This window comes from Hydra vulgaris, chromosome 12 (genome assembly GCF_038396675.1).
Source record: "Hydra vulgaris chromosome 12, alternate assembly HydraT2T_AEP".
Classification (NCBI taxonomy): Eukaryota; Metazoa; Cnidaria; class Hydrozoa; order Anthoathecata; family Hydridae; genus Hydra; species Hydra vulgaris.
In genome coordinates this window covers 38,996,282-39,020,379 of record NC_088931.1, presented here as the reverse complement: position 1 = coordinate 39,020,379, position 24,098 = coordinate 38,996,282, and the positions used below count along the sequence as shown (strand labels likewise).

General features: G+C 28.5%; 2 protein-coding genes across 3 annotated transcripts in view; one reads left to right on the top strand and one right to left on the bottom strand.

Annotated features, from left to right (window-relative positions):
* The first annotated feature begins 4,343 nt into the window (after positions 1–4,343).
* LOC136088102 (uncharacterized) lies at positions 4,344–5,402 on the top strand. The gene has a single exon (XM_065811764.1). The coding sequence runs from the start codon at positions 4,344–4,346 to the stop codon at positions 5,400–5,402; it is 1,059 nt and encodes a 352-aa protein (XP_065667836.1).
* Positions 5,403–16,017: 10,615 nt separating this feature from the next.
* The window catches only part of LOC100213080 (uncharacterized), a 31,417-nt gene continuing 23,336 nt past the window's right edge, over positions 16,018–24,098 (bottom strand). The window contains exons 4-9 of one of the 2 annotated variants that reach the window (XM_065813168.1): positions 21,706–21,895; positions 19,192–19,237; positions 18,821–18,869; positions 18,681–18,734; positions 16,663–16,736; positions 16,340–16,479 (exon numbers count right to left, since the gene is read on the bottom strand). In XM_065813168.1, coding sequence (XP_065669240.1) covers positions 16,710–16,736; positions 18,681–18,734; positions 18,821–18,869; positions 19,192–19,237; positions 21,706–21,895 — 366 coding nt within the window. In that variant the 3' untranslated portion in view covers positions 16,340–16,479; positions 16,663–16,709. Of the gene's footprint in view, positions 16,480–16,662; positions 16,737–18,680; positions 18,735–18,820; positions 18,870–19,191; positions 19,238–21,705; positions 21,896–24,098 lie in introns of both variants that reach the window. The other variant, XM_065813167.1, reaches the window with a different exon arrangement.

Here is a 24,098-nt window from a genome sequence, read left to right as displayed (position 1 = left end):
TTTTGAATAGATCTTTTGAAGAGATCAGGAATGACTTCTTGGACCGGAGTTGTTTTGTATAAAACATCACAGACTGCTAAGTGGATGCCATGTGCCAAGCACAATTGATGGGTTGGTAAAATAGCTTTTCCGATTTTTTTCATTACAGCAGCTCCATCAGTTGTAGCTGCCACAATATCAGAGTCCAGACAAATTCCTAATTCTTTTAGCTTTTCTCTAACAATGGTCACAGCTTTATCCGCTGGCATTGAGCCAAAAATTCTTACCATTCCCAAATTCCAATGCCGATTCTTGACATGAACATTGATATTAATAGATATTACGAGATGATGTGTATTTATCAAGAGTAATGCTAAAACAAATTTTGTCTTTCTTCATTTCTTCAAACTGCTTTTTATAAATGTCTTTAACCTCAAGACAGTGCTTCATAATAATTGCTTTGATCGATTTTGCATCTTTTGGCAAGTGGTATCCTTGAGCTCCCAATGCCGCTCTTAAACGTTGACTTTTTGCCAGTACTCGAATTGGTAATCCATCAATGGCGACTAACTCGGACAAGACAACTGCCAAGGAATCTTTTTGGGTCACGAAGAAGTGATCAATTTTTCCAACTTTTTGTTCAACTTTGGCTGATACTTGTTTCATAGCATCGGCCTCGATATGATGCATTAATTTGAGATGAGATCTCATACCACTGGTAGATCCGCCTTTGCACTTGATTTCTTTGCAACAAGTTTTGCACTTTGCCAGCTGCAGATCCTTGCTGTGTAAGAAGTGCTTCCATACCTCGTAATTATTGTTTCCTGCAACGAAGGTCATCTTCGTGTTTATTGCTTTTTCATCAAAGAACTGCTTTCTCTCACTGTGTTGCGTCTTTAAGGAGTTGCCAAATTAAAATGAAAGCAAAATACCAAATTATTTAATTAACAAAATACCATTTTTAAAACCGCGGTAATAGATTGAGAAAAAACCGGTAACAGTAATTTTTGGGAATAAAAATTACCGGTAAAAACCGGTTTCTCATTACCGGTTTCCATGCCCTACTATCAACCATACTTGAATTTCCAAGTAATATAATTGGAAAATTTGAAAGTGATAGTTATGATTTAGCAAACTTTTACAATGATTTTAAAAGACTCCTCTGTCATTTTGAAAAACATGGTTTAGATTCAGGAATAATTGTCAAGTTGTTATATGAAAGGTGGGCCTTTCTCTATACAGAATCTATGGGATTGGCTTTTGTTTTATCACCAATATATGCTAGTGATGACATGATTGGTTCAGATAAATTAGACACTTAGAAACAATTAAAAAAATATTTTACAACATTTTATGATTCAGAAGAAGAAATCAGTTTAGCTATTTTTAAGTTGAATAAATATTTAACACAATTTGTTTTTATGTCAGACAGTATCAGAGAAGAAGTTTTTAAAATGTCAGATTTTCAATACTGGGCAGTTGTTCGAAAAAGCAAATTTCCAAATTTATCTAAAATTGCAATCAGGTTATTCACAGTTCCGACATCTTCTGCTTCTAGTGAAAAAGTTTGGAGCACAAATAATTTCATTCATGAAAAGAGAAGAAACAGACTATTAAATGAAAATGTGGAAAAGTTAGCTTTTTTTTTCATTAATTCATCTTTATTAGACAAGGAAGATAAACAAAATTACTTATGCGATGAAAGCTATATTGAAGAAGATGAAGAAGAAATGGCTTTATTAAGCTCTTTTTACGATTTGACTTAGTGACCACCTTTTTTAGCAGAGAATATATATTCTTGAAGTTTCAAAAATTTTCTTATGTTTTATGCAACAAATTAATCTTTGAAACTATATTTAGTGTGAAAAACAGGAAAGTTTAGTTATTGAACAACAAAAAATTATAACATGTTTTTATTCACCCACTTTAGTTACTCATTTGTTATTAGATTTGTTCATTGTTTGTTACAACATTTTTTTCTTTATGATGTTATAAAACATTAATTGTTTAGTTTTTATATTATTGTTAAATAAACATTTGTTATTTATTATTCATAATTAAAGTATGCGCTGGGGGAGAATTTTGTGGCACAAAAACAAACAAAAATGGAACAGAAGTTTTGGTCAGGGTTAGGGTTTTTCCATGTTTTGTTTCAAAATATGGAAACTAGACGGAAAAAAAAGACGTTTTTGACCGTGATTTGACTTTTCCGAATATTATTGGAAAGACAATTTTCTTTTGCAGCATGGCACCAATGAAGATGATCATTTTTATATTTTTACCTGTTAAATAAATCTCACATCGAATAGTTAATACTTTAGTAAAAAAAGATTTTTCAAAGAATCTGAGCTAGTTTTTAAAAGATTTATGTCCAAAGAAAAATATAAAAACGAGGTTTAAATAAAATAATGAAATGAAATAATTGAATTACTTTAAACTAAACTCGGCGTTTAACGCTTAATTGGTACAACATGTTTAAAACTTGTTTGCATGAAATTTCGGAAACTAAACTAACTGAAATTGTATATATATATATATATATATATATATATATATATATATATATATATATATATATATATATATATATATATATATATATATATATATACATATATATATATATATATATATATATATATATATATATATATATATATATATATATATATATATATATATGTATATATATGTATATGTATATATATGCATATATAAGTTAGTAAAAACACTTATCTAATTTTTGTTTTCTTTAACACTGTGTTTCACCATCAGTAGGTTCATCAGGATGAACCTCTTCTAATAAACCTGCTGATGGTAAAACATAGTGCTGAAGAAAACAAAAATTAGATAAGTGTTTTTACTAATTTATCATTGCTCTGTTCTTTAAGAACATTGAGCACTTTGTTTGTAGAATACACTAACATAATTTATATATATATATATATATATATATATATATATATATATATATATATATATATATATATATATATATATATATATATATATATATATATATATATATATATATATATACATATATATATATATATATATATCTTTCTGGCGAGGGACTTATTTTTGACCTTTTTCTCCTTTTTTGTCACTGAAAAAGTTTTTAAATATTTGTATGCAACGACAAATGAAATCTGCGCGAGTGTTATTGGTAATGTAAATTCTTCTCACAGTTTTATCAATAATAGTTGTAAAATTTTTTTAGCTTACTTTTTTAAATTTTAAAAAAGTTACCCAATTATTTGATAAGTAGTTAAGTTACCTTAAGTTACGCTCAAGTTACCTTAAGTTATGCTCAAGTTACCTTAAGTTACCCTAAAGTTACCGCAGTTACCGGTAACTAAAAGTAACTGTTTTGGTAGTTACCGAAATAGTCGAACGCTACTCAGAACACGCAACTAAACATTTACATAAAATTATAAATACATTTGTAAAACTTACGGCAAACTTTAACGATTCAGAAACACGTGGTATACAGTCGGTTAATGGTTGGCATGGAATGCCAACAGTTAGTCAACAATAGCCAATACTGGCCCGTCAGTTGGACCAACTAAAGTGTGTTTACTGGGGCATCTCCAATCAAAACAAACAATCTATCTTATTAGTTTAAAAACAACCTTTAGGCTGGGTGGAAATAAAAAAAGCTTTTGCTTTACCTCAGCATTATTAGAGTAACTGCTCAACTTTACGTAAATAAAAATTTAGCAATTTTGCTCAAATTTTTATTCACGTAAAGCTGAGTAATTACAACAAAAGCGTTAAATAAAAGCAAATGCCTTTTTTTATTCATGCGGCTTTTTAGACAACATATCATACATGGCGTTTCAACTTTGCATGCTTGGATAAGATTTACAGAATGTGTGCATATCTTTAACAAGATGTCAAATATGAAATGCCAGGCTACGACTGAAGACGAAAAATGTATGCATTGAGAAATTTGAAATTTAGCTAGGCTGAAGTTATCTGAATGCAACTGCGAATTTGTTTCGATTGAAATAGTTAATGATAAAACCAAAAATATTTTAGTAACCTGTTGTTACAAACCGCCAAATGCGTCCACAGAAAATTTCTCAAATCATCTCCAGAATATTATTCAAAAAGTTTCTCTAGAAAAAAAAAAACTGTTTGTATTAGGTGACTTTAATATTAACGCCCTAAATTATGACAATGATATAGAAAGTCAAAACTTTTACAATGATTTATTTCGATATGGTGTGATCCCTTTAATAAACAAACCAAAAAGAATAACAAGAAATTCAGCAACATTAATAGACAATATATTAACTAACTTTTTATTTGAAAACTCGTTAAAAAAAGGAATAATTAAAACACCAATTTCAAATCACATGCCAATTTTCATATCCGCTAATACGTCAAATAAACAAAAACAAAATAAAGTCACGTTTACTAAACGCCTCCTATCATTAAACAATCAATTAGCGTTTCAAAATGAACTAGGAAATATAGACTGGTCTCCATTAGAATCACTCAATGATGCTAATTCCATGTTTAATAACTTCCATCACAATTTTTCAAACTTGTATGAAAAACACTTCCCAGAGACAGAAGTAAAAATTAAAGTTAAAACCTTAAATTCGCCATGGTTTAGTAAAGGCTTAAAAAAAGCTTCGAAGCGAAAACATCGACTGTACAATAGATATCTAAAAAATAAGTGCGTAAAGACCAAGGCAGAATATAAAAACTATAGGACTTTATTTGAGAAAGTTAAACGAACTGCAAAATCAAACTATCATAAAAAGCAACTTGAAAAGTGTCAACTAAGTTCTAGGAAAACTTTGCAAGTACTAAATGAAATAATTGGAAAACCGAAAATCAATGAATCTTTTCCGAAAATCTTACATATTAAAAATAAAACTATTGACAATGAAAACAATATAGCAAATGAATTGAACAATTTTTTTGTGAATATAGGACCTAAACTTGCGGCAAAAATTCCAAATGTAAATAAATCATTTAAGGAATACCTTCAGTGCAATAAAAATCAATTTAAAAATGAGAATGTAACCTTTAAAGAATACGAAACAGCTTTTAAAAGCTTGAAACGTAATAAGTCATCTGGAATTGATGGTATACACAGCAACATTGTCATTGACTGTTTTAATAAGTTAAAAGTGCCTTTATTTAAAATTTGTAAACGTTCTCTGAATGAGGGTATCTTTCCTGATATACTTAAATCAGCAAAAGTTAAACCTATATATAAATCAGGCGATAAAACGGATATTGGAAACTATAGACCAATATCTATACTTTCCATTTTTTCTAAGATTTTTGAGCGAATTATGTTCAATAGGTTATATGCATTTTTAAAAATAATGACTTATTCTATTCAAAACAGTTTGGATTTCAGAAAAGCACTTCAACTGAACATGCAGTACTTCACTTAATTAGTGAAATAAAAAACTCATTTGTAAACGGAGAATTTACTTTAGGCGTGTTTATTGACCTCTCCAAGGCCTTTGACACAGTGGATCATAAAATAATGATAAAAAAGCTTATGATGTACGGCATAAGAGACGTACCCTGCAGGTGGATAGCAGATTACCTGAGTAAACGTACACAGTCCATATATAACGAAAATAAAAAACTAACAAATTCATCTTTAATTTCTTGTGGAGTGCCCCAAGGATCTATTCTTGGGCCTCTACTTTTCCTAATATACGTGAATGATCTCTGGAGAGCGACAAATATATCAACAATAATGTTTGCTGACGACAGTAACTTTTTTATTTCAGGGAAAGATATACCTCAACTCTTTGTACAAATGAACAACAAGTTAGATAAAATTTCACTATGGTTCAATGCAAATAAACTTTCTATTAATTCAAGTAAATCAAAGTTCTCATTATTCCACCCTTTAAAAAAAAAAAATTCCTATTTCTTTTCCAAAACTTGTTATTGAAAACACAGAAGTTAGTCGCGAAAGAGTCACAAAATTTCTTGGTGTTCTCATTGACGAAAATATTACATGGAATAAACATATTGCCTATATTGGAATCAAAATATTATCTTACTCTTATAAAAACATAACTAGTACAACTAGTACTAGTTATGTTTTTATAAGAGTAAGAGGCATTTAAAATCGGATATGTTAAAATCCATAAGTAATAACACCTGTTTTGATTCATTTTTAAACTGATATATACTAACTTTTTTCGTATTTGCAATATTAGGAAACTTTTTCCACTAATAGGGTTCACGATATTCAATTGAATATGTAATTTGTTTTCGATTATATTTAGGGACAATGTAGTTATTATTTGAAAATTTTGTCGGGTATTTATGCACTACTTTTTTAAAATAGGACTGAAATATTTTAGGAGATAGTCCCATTTTTGTTTTTTACATGAACATTAAAACTTGGTGTAAGTTTATTTTATAGATATTTAATGCGCCCAGTATACGCAGAAGAGGCTCGCATGGTACAAATTTATCAGCTCCAAATAATATTCTGCAGGCATGTTTTTGTTTACTGTACAATTTTTTAAATTTTTTTGTTTATGCGACACAATGGTCGCAAAAAGTGACCAACGGAGCCGTCCAGTTACGTAGACCTGGGAGATGTGAAAATAAAAACAGATTGTAGGTGGTGTCATTGAATAAAAAATAAAAATCATAAGAAAATATAAAATGTGTGGCAAGACTTTGGTGAAGTAGAAAAACGAAGAATAAACGATAAGGGGGTATGGGGAGGAACAACTAACGCTCTAGTCACTCTGAGTGTTGAACATATGTAGCAAAGAACAAATATTTGATATACTGATTTTAGAGACTGTTGATGTCTACAGGTGTGATGGTGTAGTGCATTAGTATGTACCGTTTGGTCGTCTCGTATGGTGTCGTTATGTTTTCGTTCACTTTCAAATCGGGTGAATAGAAAGCTAAACACACTCACTCCTTGTGCTTATGGGCTAGCACATCAGAGCCAGACGTAAGACCTACAGAATGGATTTCAATTGATCGAATGCACACATTAGTCAACGTAGGCCACAAGCCATCGCTCTTAGTCAAAAGAGCTACTGCCCCGTGCTGGTGTGGAATGATGTGCTATGGAGTGAGATTTTAGATCCGAGGACATAGTCAGCGAGCGCTGATCCGACGTGCATTGTGGAGCTTCCGAATGAACGTGTGCGTGAGTGTTAGCGTAGCCATTAGGTTATTGAGCGCCGTAACCACATCCAGCGGGATAGCCTAATGTCTGTTTTGTCGTTGTAGTGTACATTGGAAGAAGTCGGGGCTCACCAGCCACAAAGAATAAATTTGTTTGTTTATGCGACACAATGGTCGCAAAAAGTGACCAACGGAGCCGTCCAGTCACGTAGATCTGGGAGATGTGAAAATAGTAGTAGATTGTAGATGATGTCATTGGGTGAGAATCATAAATTAATGTAAAGACTATTTTGTAGGAGGAAGAAAATTTTAGGACTCAGGGATTAGGTGAACAATAACTCACGCTCTAGTCATACTAAACAAATGATAAAACAATGGTCAATGAGTAAACAAGTCAATATCGATCCGCTGGTTCATTAAAGGCAACCATGGCTAAAATTATCGCACCATACAAAAACAATAAAATAAGTAGATAAGAAAATATAAAGTAAAATGATAAAAAATATAAGTACGAGCAATATAAAAAGAAAAAATAGGCTAGTAAATGTGCTACTATATATGGTCTAAACTCTAGATAACAAACTGAAAACTGATAATCACCTGTGTGAGATAAAAGTATATAAATGTCGTTAATGTAACAAATTCATAATATAAAGCTCACAAAGCGCTATAATACGTGGGTGTAAGAGGTAAAAAAAATGTTAGTGCCATGGTAACCAATCAGAATTAAGTAGTGGATAATGGTGATCCCCCTCCTCAGGAATGCACTGCGATCACCAATGACGTTTCGGAGAGCCCGAGACCTGCACTAACGCCACTCGTCAGGGGCGTGTCCTTGCAACAGATCTCACCGCCTGCACTCTACGTCATGCTAGTCAATATTGCAATATAACAATATAATTTTTCTAATAAAAAAATACAAATTAAATTTTTTTAAAGGGTTTTGACAACCTTGAGTTTTATTAGTGAGTAAGAAATTAATTATTTTACTTACTAGGAGTATTCATAGAAATGTAATTCAGTTGCTAAAATTATACATTTATAAAGGTTATCTGTCGGTCATAAAGGTTATCGGTCATAAAGGTTATCTGTCTGTAGAGTTACGTAGTGGCCGGGTATTCAGCGAGCATTGTAGAAGTTTGGCAGCAGGTTACATAGCGGGCTATGTAAGGGACAGGTAGCCCGCGGGCATTTTAGTAGTTGTGTGGCAAGCAATGTAACTTACAATTTAGCGTGCGGTTAACCCGCAGGCTTTGCAATAACCATGAATAGGCCATGAGTTAGTTATGTAGCGGGCTAAGTATATCGACTTATGACCTAGAAATAATAAAAAACAATCAAAACTAATAAAAAGCATCAACCAATTCTTTCCGCGATTGCGCGGGATTCCTACTGATAAATTCTATACAATCTGTCATCAGATTTGTACCTTTTAAATTTATCTGATTTGAAACTCCTTATAATTGAAAGAGAATTTCCCTATAAAGTATATGAACTGTCAGGTTAAGACCAGGATTACCATGTTACTGATATCATGAAATCCAGTGCAATCTGCCAACATTGCTTTCTTCCATCTCTGTTGTGTTTATGTGTTATTGTGTGTTAATTGCAATTGAAACTATTTTTATTATCTTCTAATAATAATACTGCTTTAAAACTTGTTTTGATGCTTCTGATGCTGTTAGTAGTAAGATTTCTTTGTAGAAGCACTCAAAGAGACTGATTCCATTAACAGCTGTTTTAAACATTAGAGTATTTATAATAACATGCAACATGTTATTAGCATTGATGCATTTTAAAGAACAAATAAAGAGTCCTTTGTTGTAGCATTAGGTCTAACCAAAAATGATTCTGCATAGCTTACTGTTGAAAGAGCACCCTAAGTAAAATATATGTTTGTTGATTTGTAAAGTACATATTTTGCTATTCATTTAATAAAATAAAATTACAAACAAATGTTGACAATAAATAAAGGTTTATAAAAACATTTAAAAAAGGTAAAAAAGACAACAAACAAATAAAAACAAATAAAGACATAAAATTCATTTAAAGATAATTATTTATCTACTTAAAAATTTTCATTTTTTGATTTCACTCTTGAACGAGATTAACGACTTTACCATATTTAAACTTTTGCTTTTTAAAAAGTGCTCCATCATTTATGTCTGCAGTATTAGAGTTGATTTTATTTATTTTTCAATATAAAAAAGCGGAGATTAAAAAATAATTTTTTTTTTAATGATTTTCTCGAAGAGGAGCTTCTCGTTGTTGTGAATGAGGAAAAGACAAAATATAGTTAAATAAGAAAAATTATAAACAATATTTTTAAAAATATTTTAAAATGAAAAAAGACTATCATTGTGCTAAATTTTAGGAAAACTTTATATTTGGTCGAAAAAATCATAATAATGATCAGATATTGATAAATTTTAAAAAATAACTTCATCTAGTCATTTTTATGCCTTTTTAGCAATTTATTTTTAATTTAGCCAGAAAACGTGACCATCGGATGCAATGTTTTTTCCTGCTTTAGCCAAATTAAAAAAATTCTTAAAGACTTTTGAAGAGGCGCATGACAAAGTATATTAATTTGTAAAGAAAAATATTTACTAGTGTCTCACTATAATTTTAAAGTTTTATTTAGAACGTAAAGTTTTGCAACATCTTGCTGAATTATCTCCAAACTTGGTATCATCATTTCTATGCCCTCTAATCTCTGATCATCATTTCTATGCCCTCTAATCTCTGATCATTATTTCTATGCCCTCTAATCTCTGATCATCATTTCTATGCCCTCTAATATCTAATCATCATTTTTATGCCCTCTAATCTCTAATCATCATTTCTATGCCTTCTAATCTCTAATCTAGTCTCTAGCACCTTTTTCACTTTTGATTTTTGTTTTTTGTCATTGTTGGAATTCAAGAGAGTCTGAATCATTCACTAAATATAAATTTCTTTAGTGTTTTCATTGTTATTGTAACTATTGAAACTTGGAATGCGTCACCTTTACATGAGACCAACAAGGATAATACACATCGACTATAACCATACACAAGGTTTCTAAGGTATTTTCTGTTAAAAATTTAAAAACAAAAAAAAAACAAAAAAACGATAATTGCATAATCAACAAAATTGGTTTCTTTTAGTATTTCTAGTATATATTTAGTATATATTTAGTATATATATATTTTAGTATATATTTAGTATTTTTTGTATTTTAGTATTTCTCCTCCTTTAAATATAGGTGTTACTTTAGTTATCTTAAGTTGATCGGGAAATATCCCTTGCTTTATTGCGTACCGAAAAATCTGAAAGAGTATAGTTTTTATTATCTCATTATCCTGATTCAAACTATTTTAATAAAGCAGATGCTTTATTGTTTTTATTTTTATAACAACGAAATAAAAGAATTTCTTGGGCGAGACCACTTTGATGTTATACATTATAACATAAGAAGTTTAAAAAATAAGTTTGAAACTTTTTGCAATAATATTGAGGAAATGTTCAATATTTTTAGCGTAATTTGCATTACAGAAACCTGCTGTAGCTCTGACGATGTTAATTCTAATTCAAATTTCTATCTTCCAGGTTTTAAAATCAAACACTTTGCACGTCATACTAATAAGCGCGGAGATGGAGTTTTATTTTACGTAAACGAAAGAATGAGGTTTATTAATAGGCCTGACATGAGTTTTTCTGATGCCGACAAAGTGGTACTAACAATTGAAATTTTAGCTAAAAACCCCAAAAATATACTTTTAAGTTGTTGCTACCGACCACCAGCTTGGGACATTAACAATTTTAATTCATTTATCAATATAAAAATAATAAAGAAAAGTACTAATGAAAAGTATTAGACTACATAATAGGTGACATTAACTTAAATCCGTTTGAGTATTACGCAAATTCCGGAATTAAAAAATATTACAACGATATATTTGAAAATGGTGCAATTCCATTGATAACATCAGCTTCATTAATAGATAACATAATAACGACAGATATATTTAATGGATCTCTTAAAAAAGGTGTAATTTAAAATGACATCTAAGATCATTTTCCAATTTTTTTCTCAATAAATGTTGAAACTAAAGCAAGTTTTCTTTAAACGCTGTTTTAATGCAGCAAATGTTACGTCGTTCAAAGAATAATTACACAGGTCAACAAAAAAAAAAATTTTTTTTGGTGCCGAGCAAACAATTTGTTTTTTGTATAGCATTTCTCATTTTGATTTCAAATATGTAACTCTTTTTTTACCATCAGGTCAAGTTCTAAAGATATTTAGGTTCAAATCTTAAGTATTTAGGGTAAAGTCCCTAATATTGTCGAATAAAAAGTTATTCAAAAGTATGTCAACCTGGGTCTCAAAAGAAGCGTATCTTCATAGAGATTTTAGAAAACATTAATAATTTTTCCTTAAAATTTATTGACAAAAAAATTATGTGAAAAAATGCTACAGACTCTTAAAAAAAAGTCAACAGAATGATATTCACCAAAAATACACAAAATACTTATTTTTATTACAAATGAATAACATTTTGAAAATCTCTATGAAAATACGCTTCTTTTGAGACCCAGGTTGACATACTTTTGAATAACTTTTTTTTCGACAATATTAGGGACTTTACCATAAATACTTAAGATTTGAACCTAAATATCTTTACAACTTGACCTGATGGTAAAAAAAGAGTTGCATATTTGAAATCAAAATGAGAAATGCTATACAAAAAACAAATTGTTTGCTCGGCACCAGAAAAAAAATTTTTTTTTGCTGACCTGTGTTATCGTTGCTTCACTGGAACCATATTAATACTTCCTTTAACGTAAATTTATGTTTTAACTCATTTTATAAAACTTTCTTTGAAAATATGGTGCAAACTTTCCTAGGAAAAAAATAACTTTAACAAATAAATTTATCAAATCACCTTGGATTACAGAAGCTCTCAGGAAATCTACTAAAATTAAACTTTATATTAGAATAAAAAAATATTATATTATATTATATCAGAATAAAAAAAACTTTATATTAGATATTTGAAATAAAAATCAGAAAAAAGTAAGTTAATTTATAAAATTTATATAAAGCAATTCGAGAGTCAAAGAAAAAACTTAAAAAAAAAAAATACTACGCAAACTTGCTAGATAAATTCAAGCATAATTCAAAGCGCACATGGCAAATTTTAAATGAAATTACAGGAAATCATAAAATAAAAACTTGCCTAAAGTTATCAAAGTTAACAATAACTTTTGATATAATCCGAATAATATAATTCTGGGACAAAAATTCGGATGTTATCGTAGAGATACCATTGTCTTTCTGGTGAGAGAAGTTTAGGTTGTAATATTTGTGGCGTGGTAATTTTTGAGATGAGTTGATGTTGCGATATTTGGAATTCTACCTACGCACTGTCCGAATCAATCTTACAAGTAATCACTCCAGGTTTATCAAATTGAAATGTGAAAGAGTGCCATTGCTTAATATTAGGAATCGTTTTAAAATTAAGTGAAAGCTGTTCTTGCCAATCATATGTTGGAACAAAATTGAATCATTCTCGTCACAGACGATGACTGATTAATTCAATTTTAAAATTGGAGTACTAGCTTCGATGCATGCAGTAAACTCTTTGACCGAAACTGCTTCACTTCGCCGAAACTTGGATTTCAGAATTCCAAATCCTGCATCTGGAGAGAATTTCATGTGACCAACAGGCAAAAACATAATAGTTATTTTTTGTTTTAATCCAACAGCTACTCTCCAAGAGAAATACTGCATTACAATGTTGTTTTTATTTTGCCCTACGCAGTTGTCAGCATGGCAATACAGGGTATCTTTGGTGGAACATTTATGTTCAGCAAGGTAGTGATGAATCATACTTAAAATACAACTTGCACCCTTTTCCGGTTAACATGTTTTCCGGTATCACATAATTGTGCTGAACACAGGCCGATTCATTTGCAATACCAAAAATCCCAACTTTAAACGGAGTTAAGAAATTGATAGGTCCAGGTTGATCAGGTAAGTTTGGTAGAAAGATTTGCTGTGCATAGTCAAAAGAAATGTGTGAAATTTCATTTTTTTCCGCCAGTTTAATACAATCATGATAAACGGAACGCTCTTTCTCAACTAACTTTAGATGTTTTAACATCTCAGTAATACGCTCTTGTTTGACTTCTACTTCTAGCTTAACCATTTCAGACATTTTTGTAGTATTATTCTGACACACACTGCATAAGTCCGAGCACGGACGTTGAATAACAATAAAAGGCAAGGTCATTCTCCAAATCTTCGAGAAAGCTATAATTTGCAGCGAATGCATTCCAGACAATTCACATGCGGATTTATATTTTTCATGTATGCTTTTTTTTGTCTCCCATGACGGAAGAAGCATCATCCGATGAAATCTTATTCCTCGAGTTTTTCCGGGTAGAAATTTATTAGTGCATTATTTTCAGCATAATTCATTATAAATTGAACAACTGCTATGGCATCTACTTTTGTACAAGTATTTTTGGGTTGTCTTCCAGTATTGCCATGTCTATGAGGAGCAATTCCAAACTTAATGCGTAGTAGACGGAGACGTTTACAACCAATCCCATGCAAAAACAGGAATGTTTTCAAATATGTCTTGTATCCGTGAAACCGATAACCCATTTGTGTTTTTAATCGAAGTTCATTTTGATCTTCTTAACGATTACAACGAATTAGCCTTTCACTCGTGTGAAGCATTTAAAGCCACTAAATCAACGACAACGGTGTGATTTATTTAAAGCCACTAAATCAACGGCAGTAATGTATGCTGCTGACACTAATCTTTTTTTGTCGAATAAAGCATTAGTGCTCTTTTTCAAGATATGAACACTGAATTAGTAAAAATCTCGAACTGTTTTAAATCTAACAAACTTTCAATTAACATTGAGAAAACAAAATAGACTCTTTTATCTAAAATCAAAAAAGAGTCTGCTACCAAGGGATTTGCCTTCAATATTTATTGATAAAATACAGATAGAGAGAGCAAGTGTAATTCCTTTCCTTAGAATTCTAATTGACAAAAACCTTACATGGGGAAATCACATAACAACTCTATGTACTAAAATCTCAAAAAATATTGGAGTAATAGACAAGAAACTTTGTTAAAAAACATAATTTAATTAATTTTATTACTCATTTATCCATTGCTATATTAACTATGCAAATATTGCTTGGGGTAGTGCTAAAAAAAGTAAGTTGAACCCCTCTATCGGCATCAGTAGAATCTTGCACGTGTAATTAATTTTAAAGATCGTTATACTCATGCAAACCCTCTCTGAACTGAAATGAATGTTCTTAATTTATACCAACAAAATGTATTTAATGTTCTTTGTTTTATGTTTAAATGTAAAGTAAGTATTACTCCGATATCATTCCATAATTTATATTTGATCAAAAAGAAAACTATATATAACTTAAGAAATGATAATTTGATTTACAAACCTTATTCACATACAAATTTTGGAAGATTCTTTATTTCATTTCGTGGCGCTTTTCTGCGGAACAAAATAGTTTCGAGTTACGCAACTTATAAAAGTAAACTAAATAAAATTATCTCGCTAGATAACATACTTGTATATTTTTAAGCTTTTTTTGTTTTTTGATAATCAATATGTTTTGTAAACGATTTTTAAATACTGTCAACGGTTCTTGAGGATTTTTAAATATTGTAAACGGTTTTCGACGACAGGACCACTAGGCCCTCTACGAGAATCCGTGTTCTTATATTTGATCTATGTATTACGATTATTTTTTATTTTTACTTGAATATATAAGAGCAAAAATGAATAATAAAAAAAAGCCAATCTGTTCTTTATTCCTTTTAAGGAGATAAAGAACAGATCCTATTTTATGGTAACACTCCAGTTCTTATGTTAATAATTTTGCTAAGTGTGAAGGCGCAAGATAAACCAACGCCGCGACGTTTATATTTGTTGCATCAAACCTCGATAATAAAAATAACAATATTATGGTTCTATTTTTAGTTTCATAAAGTTAAAAAAAATTATGATGTACCATATGGAAAAAATTCCTTGAGGTATACTTTTCTTAGGCTAAGAATAAATACCAAACTTTATGTAAATAAAACGAAATATATAAAAATTAAAATTGTTTCTCTGAAACATTCCAAGCATTAATTCATATCCTAATAATTTCTAATAAATTAACTGCTAATTACTAGTTATAAACATATTATCTTCAATAAATACCAAGTTTACACTCTTGATAAAATGAACTTCTAAAATTAGAATGTTTTTATAAATCAAAACATCTATTCCCATTTGGGAGAAGTTTTAAATAAATTTAGTCGGTATTAGGTTTAGATAACGATCTTGAGTCTCCGCGTATATATTTATAGTAAATATAAAGTATTAAGATAAACAACAAATGTAAAAAAAAATTAAAAAATAAAACCAGGATTGTATAATATTTTAATTAAACCGAAAACATTGATTTAAAGCACGAAGGTGTTTTAAAAAGTTGTTGCAATTAACTTTTTGCAACTTTTTAAAACATTCACCATACCTACTTTGTTACCTGCTTTGTTAGATATTTATTAGGCTGTTTTTCGGATCTCAGCGTTGATGACTAATATGCTCTGATTTGGTAAATACTTTACGTAAATTAACAATGAAGACTTTATTGTTAACTTTTTAATTAAGTTTTATTTTCCAGAATATTTCCAATGAACCGCATTTTACTATGGTATCGTAACTATAGAACCGTTGCAATTTAGCAATATACAATAAAGTATGAATTTTGTAGGCTTTTTTTTTTTAATTGTTTAGTTATTATTCCCCCCCCCCACCCCCCGAGAATTCATTTGAATAAACAACTTTTATTTTAAAAATTAAATAAAATTGCTATAAATTTGTAATAAAGAATTTAAGATATTTATACAAAAAGAATATTAAATAAAATTAAATAAATAAAATTTTGTTTTTTCAAAATAATGTTAAATTATTTTTTTTAATGGGAAAGAAAAACTCGGCATATAATTATGCCGAGTCAGAATAAAGCGAAGGATCATAATTAAGCGAGTAACGACTATCGTACGAGGAGCAACTGCAAACAGAGTCTTTAGTCTTTTTTTTAAATAAAGATTGTTTTGATGAAGAACTGTCACTTCTGTTTGAAACAGTGGTATTTTTCTGATCAACTACTTCTTGTGATCTTTCTTCCGTGGTCAAATTCACTTTACTATCTGGATTTTTGTCTTCATCCTTACAATGTTCACTTAAGTTAATCGATGCATTTTCTCTTTCTTTATTGATTTTATGTAATAAGAAAGGATGATAACTGTAATAGCGATCTTCTAAAATCTAAATTAAAGAATAAATTTTAAGATTAAAAAATAAGACTCAAAGAATAAAAAACAGGATTCTATGCTAAAACATTAAGTTATTTTGATAAAAATAAAAAAACTGCTAAAAGATGCAACTCAATAAAGCTAGAAAATTAAACAGTTAAAACAACAAAATATTGAAGCTTAATCAAAACCTCACCATGTTTGAGAACAAAACTGCTGAATACACTGTAAAACTGCGTCATCTTACTGTCTTTCTATCAAAGCGTTTAACTAAACATTTAACCAACAAGATTAGAATCAAGAATATTTTTAGTATTATATTCTGCTATATATTATATCAACTTTCTCCCTAAAATATGCAACAAACGAACCTAATAACTAACTAAAACGTATTACAAGTTAAGGTAAACTAGTGACTAAGGTCAAAGTAACTTAATATAGATTATTCTTTTCAAAGATTGACTCTCCTTTTGAAAAACACTGACAATTATTTTTGATAATTAATTTTAAGTTTAATATCATATTTTTGATAATTTTGAATTTAATATTATACCTAATATAATTTTTACGTCGCAAAAAACTTAAAAAAAACGTATATAACTATACCCAATACCAAAGGCAAAAACAGGTCGTTACAAAAAACCAAATACATGATCAAAACCGGATGTTTCCATACAGAGTTGTTAGCAAGGCCAAGACCAAGGCTAAAAATTACAAAGCGAAGGCCAAGAGTTTTAAGGTCAAGTCCAAGATTAAGAGTTTCAAGCCCAAGGCCTACGCAAACATTTTCAAGACCAAACACATCAATTTTTGCTTTACGTTAAGGCCAATTATTAACACAACTGTAAGTAGTAAGTGCTGTGACAATAAAACCACATTTTGTAAAAATAGACCAAGGTTATGCGCAGAATTCAACAAAATCAATAAGGAAGTATGTTTTTTTAAGGTCAACAATTCTGTTTCCGTACGGCTGAAAAATCATGCCGATTTCCCAAATTCAATAAACGTTTTACAATATTCCTTTATCACAATGAACCAAAAAACAACTAATTTGGTATTCGCTTTTGTATTAACTTATCCTGATATAATTGTTGCAACTTCCAAACTACCTCGTAACTTATCTTAATATATTTGTTTTAACAAATCTGTAAAAAGATTCAAATATGAAAATACAAAGTTCACCTACCAAATTGAAATTAAATTTTCATTTATTAGTGGTATTTTCACTATCATTCCATTCGAAAATGACTATATCTTATTTAAGAAGTTTAAGCGAATTTAAAAACTGCACAAGAGAATCATTTAATAATTTAAATTTAAATACATAATCATAATTGTCAATCAAAAAGTCAATATTATGTTTATAAGTAGTTACAAGTAGTTCATAAGTAGCTACAAGTAGTTCATAAGTAGCTACAAGTAGTTCATAAGTAGCTACAAGAATTTTTGACCACTTATTTTCCAATTAGTTGATATTCCGTAAAAATTAATTTTTAGAGTTGTGTATTTTGACGTTAAAATAAACTCTAAAATAATTTTAGAAACTAAACTGATTCAGATTTTTAATTAAATCAGAAGCACATATGTTTTGGTTGCATTCTAGTTTATGCATTACTGGGATATAGTTATACAGCTTTAGGGTAAATTTTTTAAGTAAACGGATGCTTAGTTTTACACCATGACTTGAAGTCAATGTGTAAAACCAGAGTTGTTAACAAGGCCAAAAGTAGAAAGGCCAAGGCCACATGTTACAAGGCCAAGGTAAAATAAAGAATGAAAACTATTAATTCTTTAATTTTTTATATTTTTTCATGAAGGCCGAGGTCAAAACAATCAAGGTCAAGGCCAAAAATTTCTAGGCCAAGGCCTTAATTTTTAGCCTTAAGGCAAGGCCAAGGACTAACAACTCTGTGTAAAACTAACTATTGCTGACTGCTATAAAGCAAATCTAGGCAAAAAAATATATATATTTATTAAACCATGAAACTTAATATATTTATTATTTTCTATAATAATATATCCACAGTTTTATATTAACTTACTATATACCATTAGTATTTAACTTTTTATTTCCAAAACTTTTTACCTTTTCTTTATTTAATTTTATTAACATTAGTAAACATCTTAGCATGCTTAATTTTTTTTAAAGTTTTTTCATGGAAACATGTATATATTAATTCTTACTAAATTCAGAACAAAATACTAAAATCGTACCCGACGATAGTACTCAATGAAATCATCATCATAATTTTCAGACACATAAGGTTGCTAAACAAATGTTGTAAATTCTTTAAAAATGATAATTAATTGTAAACGAAACTAATTAAAAACAATATAAATGGAAAAAAACTAACATCTGCTGTTTCCAAAGATTTATTATGTTTCTCTTCAGTTGAATATAGGCTACAAAAAAAAAAAAAATTTTTTTTTAAGAATTAGATTGATATTTATATAATTAAGAAATATTTAACAAAACAGTTTTTGTTATGTATTTAGATAAAACTTTAAATATAATTTTCTAATAAAATCTTGCGAATTGATAAGGTGACAAACTAACATAATAAAATGACAAATTAACATATTAAAATAATGAGATTACATTGCACAATCACAAACTTAAATATGACAGAATATGAATAACAAGTTTACATTACAGAATAACTTACATAACAGTCAAATTTTCACACCATAAACACTAAATATTGAAATTTTATCATCTACTTACAATTCATTTCTCTTTGCTGAATTCTTTATAGAAGACAATTTATTATCTAATATGAAAAAAACTTATATTTTAATGACTATTCAAAAATACATTCAATAAATATTAAAAACTAAGAATGAATATAAAGGAATACAATCCAAATGAACTTCACAAAATTGACTGGAATGTTAAAAAAAATAGTTAAAATAATTAAATTGTAATGTTCTGGGGCAACTCCTAAAAAATTTAAGACAATTTTTGAAAAAGAATGATATCACATGTTGGGAATGTTTAGCATTTAATTTTATAAATGATTATAAATGTTCTTTAAAGACTTTGATATAATTTAATAGAATAAGCTGACACAATCTTTTAACATTGAAATAATTCAATGTTAAAACTTTTCTACCATTTAAAAAATGTTATACAAAATTATTTTAAAATCAAATTAAGATTTTTTACAGGTAAAAAAGTATGAACTATAATATAAATTTGAATTAAATCAGCCTGATCACGTTTAATTACTTTTGAAAACTAATTAAACATGCTCAGGCTGATATAACTCATATTTTTCTTAAGTATACATTAGCCAATTTAAAATAAAATTTTAACTTTTTTTCACGTCAAACAGCATAGCACATTGTTTTTTGCAAATAGGAGCCTGATTTATAAAAAAAATTACAACCTTGTTTTTGACAGAAAAACTACTTTAACTTTCATAAATGGAATCAGAAAAGATAAATTTAATCATCAAAATTCAACGAAAACTAATAGAGTTTATACATCTAACATTTAGCACTCCTAAGCAAAAACTAAGGGCAATTATAAAGTCTTTGCTGATATAGTTTGACATAGATACTTTTTCTAAAGAATAACTCTTTTGAGAACAAGCATCATTTTATCATTGCAACAAACAGATGTAAAATATATAAGGGAGAGGGGGTACTATGATAGATAGGGCACCATGAAACATCATGATTGTAGAAGCATCTTTAGAGTTGTGACGACCACTTTCATATGGCGAAACAGTTACTACTAGAGCTATGTTTTGTAAAAAAAAATTATAGTATTCAACATTATTAGGCCTGCAAGGGTTCAAAGTTTGTGTTTTTTTTTAATGAAAAAGTAATTTATTAGTTTTTAAAATTCATAAGTTTTAAGGTATCTTAATCAATGTGTCTATCGATAAGTAATATTATTTTGTAAACTATAATCAATGGGCTCTTTACTTCATTAAACAAAATCATTGAAAAAACAAGTTGATACTAAAAATAAAGTGATTATTTTCTATTAGCAAGTGTATGTAAGTTGATACAATTGTGGGGGGCCCTAAAACTGTAGAATAGTACTCCACTGTGTTATAAACAATTCTAAAAATCATTTTTTTAAAAATATTTTCTTTTAATTTTTAAAAGATTTGTGTAAATAAAATACAAGGAGATCCAATTTTGATACAAAGCCATATTTAATGGCCCTAAAGAATGACATTTTAAACAATATATTATCTGGTCTTCTGTAGTGTTATTTGGACATTGGATGCATTATTCGGGTTATAATTATTCATTTGTTTGTCTTCCAAGTAAAAATCTGCCATTTCTTTACGCTTTACACTTTCTACTTACTTTTTAATGATGCTCATAGCGGGTATCAATGGGTATCATGGGTGAGGTACATTGAAACAAATTTCTAATTTTACTTTAAATAGTCTCACAAGTTTAACTTGTTACATTTTGGTAATTTATAAATTTAATTTTGTAGGTATAAATTTATTCTACAAATTAAACCATTCACCTAAAATAAAGATGCATCAAAAAAATTATTACAAAGCAAAAACCAAAAGTGTGTCATGGTGCCTTAATCTCCCCTACTTGGTTTTTTTCACATTTATTATTACATTGAAGCAACCTAGTAATACCCATAATACATACCAATAATACCTATAATACTTTTAAACGTGTTTGCTATTTATATTAAATTCAAAATTATATGAAATTAAAATAATTTTTCATTTAAAAAAACTTTAAAAATATAACAACTAATGATCCTAACCTGTATTTATACTTTTTTTATAAGATCTAAATTTTAACTAAATGAAATGTTTTGAAACTTAAGTAGCAGTGTAATACAGTACTATGTTTACACAACCATTTTATAAACTTGCTATATTGTTCCTGCCAAAACCCTAAGTTAATGTATGTACAAAAACCCTTGCAGATGTCAGTACTCCATAAACGACACCTCTTGCAAGACATGTGAGAGACACTTTACTTATAGCAAAAAAAAGAAATAGTTTTATGTAGTAAGAAATATGTGAGAAAAATACTAATAGTTCATATTAGAAGACAGTCTGAAAGAGCACTTACAACACCCTGTAAGAACATAATGTAGTAATTGCAATTAGAAAAATGCATTGTTAATAATACATTGTTAAAATAACAAATTTAATTTTCTTTATAGCAAAGAACAAAAGTGATTTGAGAAATAGAAGTATTACTGATTTTACAAATTAAAAAAAACAAAAAACAACAAGAATACCTTTATCTGATAACTTTTTTTTCTCTCGCAACATTAAGTCTGCAGCAAGGACTGGAGACAACTTTTTCAATTTAGGGGAATAATCATGATTATAAGTTGTAAGATATTGGCCAGGAAAACAATTGACTTTATGAGCATGGTACTGAGACATTATTTCTTTTGTTTTTGAAGTTGAAAGATCTTCAATCCCCTTTAACCATAATAATACCAAGGTAATTTAATTTTTTTAAATTTTTTATATTTAAACCAGGAATGCGGAGTCCCAAAAGGACTTTGGCTTTAAAACTCTACTTTTTCCAAGTCTGTAGTGTCCAGAAGCTCTAAACATGTTTGTTGACTTATGATCTGCTATAAGAAAAAAATTCATGAGATTTAATGACTTGAAACTTATTGTTTTAAAGCCCAGAGTCCTGGAGTCCTTGTCGACATTATACCAAAGGACTCCGGGTTCAAAAAATGATTGTTTCTCTAACCTAAAAGTCTAAATTTTTTTCCTAATAGAAATCCATAAACTTATTTATATTTTTAGAACTCTCGGGTACCAAAAACTAGGATGAAGTAATCTTTTTGTGACTTTAAAATCCGGACTCCATTTAGGGACTCGGCATCCCTGATTTAAACAGATAACATTTTGTTTCTTAAATTAAAACCAAGAAATTTTTTTATTATGCTTTAATGCATAATATATTTTTTTAGTAAATTGGCTATACAAATATTTTTTATTTTATAGCTAATAAGAACTGGCATTACTGGCACCACCATTAATCCAATGGAAAATTGGTTAACTTGGAAACTTGGTTAATGTTTGACAATGCCATAAAATTCAATAACACACACATGTATGACTCGTACATTATTGAATTTTATATAAAATTAAGGATAAATATAAGGAATAAGGATATAACTGCATTACCATAAATCATTAGATTTTCAATTATCAAAGGCGTTTTTTTATGCAATGTAAAAACACATTAAGAAGGAATTTTAATTCTAGAAAAATGTAATGAAAAGCAAATGATAATATATATATATATATATATATATATATATATATATATATATATATATATATATATATATATATATATATATATATATATCTGATTAAACAAAAAAGAGTTAAAACTCTATCATTAAAAAACATTGTAAACCTATATACTTTAATTTAATTTTTACCTACTTTAAAATTTCTAATATGTTTTCACCAAAGTATGCTCTTCCTGTAGAGTTCAAACCATCTGTTGTTTATAAATCTGTATGCACAGGATGTAATTCCTGTTATATAGGCAAACTTCTTGCCACATTAAAACACGAATGATTGAACACTACAGGAGAGACAAAAACTCACACATATACAAACATCTCCATGTTAACAATAATTGTTTTAATAATTACAATAATAACTGTTTCTCAATATTGGATTCTGTCTCCAATAAATTTGAGCTTAAGATTAAGGAAAGTTTGTTCATTGAATGGAAATATCCTGATATGAACAAATAGTTAAACCATTATAAAATATCACTTTCCACATAAAAGTTACCATTTTATTAGTCGTTAACCTTTTGTTAAACAACTTAATAACTTAGTTATTGTATGATTTTTTTCTATTGTCTATTTTGAGCCAATTAATAAAAAATAAAAAAATTTATTTTTATTTTATTACCTTATAATACTTGTATATAAAACTAAATAAGCTTTTTTTAACTCAACTGAAGATGACTATAAATAGTCAAAACATGTATTGTAACTTTATTTTTTGAAAAAAAAAGTTTTTTAATAATAAGTGGAAAAAATTAGTCTTATTTCTCAATTGTTTTATATATATATATATATATATATATATATATATATATATATATATATATATATATATATATATATATATATATATATATATATATATATACATATATATATATATATATATATATATATATATATATATATATATATATATATATATATATATATATTTTAAACATCTTTGCTTCCAACAAGGCTGCAAGCAACCACTAATTAGAGTTGGAAGTTACTGGAAGAGATTACTTAACGGATTGCATATTATATGAATTAGGAAAGCAAGATGAAGGAAGCAAATTCCAAAGAACTGATGTTCGAGGAAAAAAACTATACAAATAAGAGTTTTTGGAGCACTTTGGAACAGTCACAGAAAAAGGATGAAACTTAATTAAATGACGAGTAACACAAGAATGAATTTTAGTAAATGGCACAAGAGACACTAGCTTTTTAGAGCAGTGCCTATTATATTATTTGTAGGAAAGAGAAAGAGAAGCAACATTACGACGATGTGATAATGGTTGGAGGTTGGCTACAAAAGCAGGTCCAACTATGTTTACAATGCATTTTTGCACCTTGTCTTAAAAAGAAAGGGC

Coding starts and splice junctions, on each gene's coding strand:
- LOC136088102 (XM_065811764.1), top strand. CDS start 4,344: ATGCCAATTTTCATATCCGCTAATACGTCAAATAAACAAAAACAAAAT.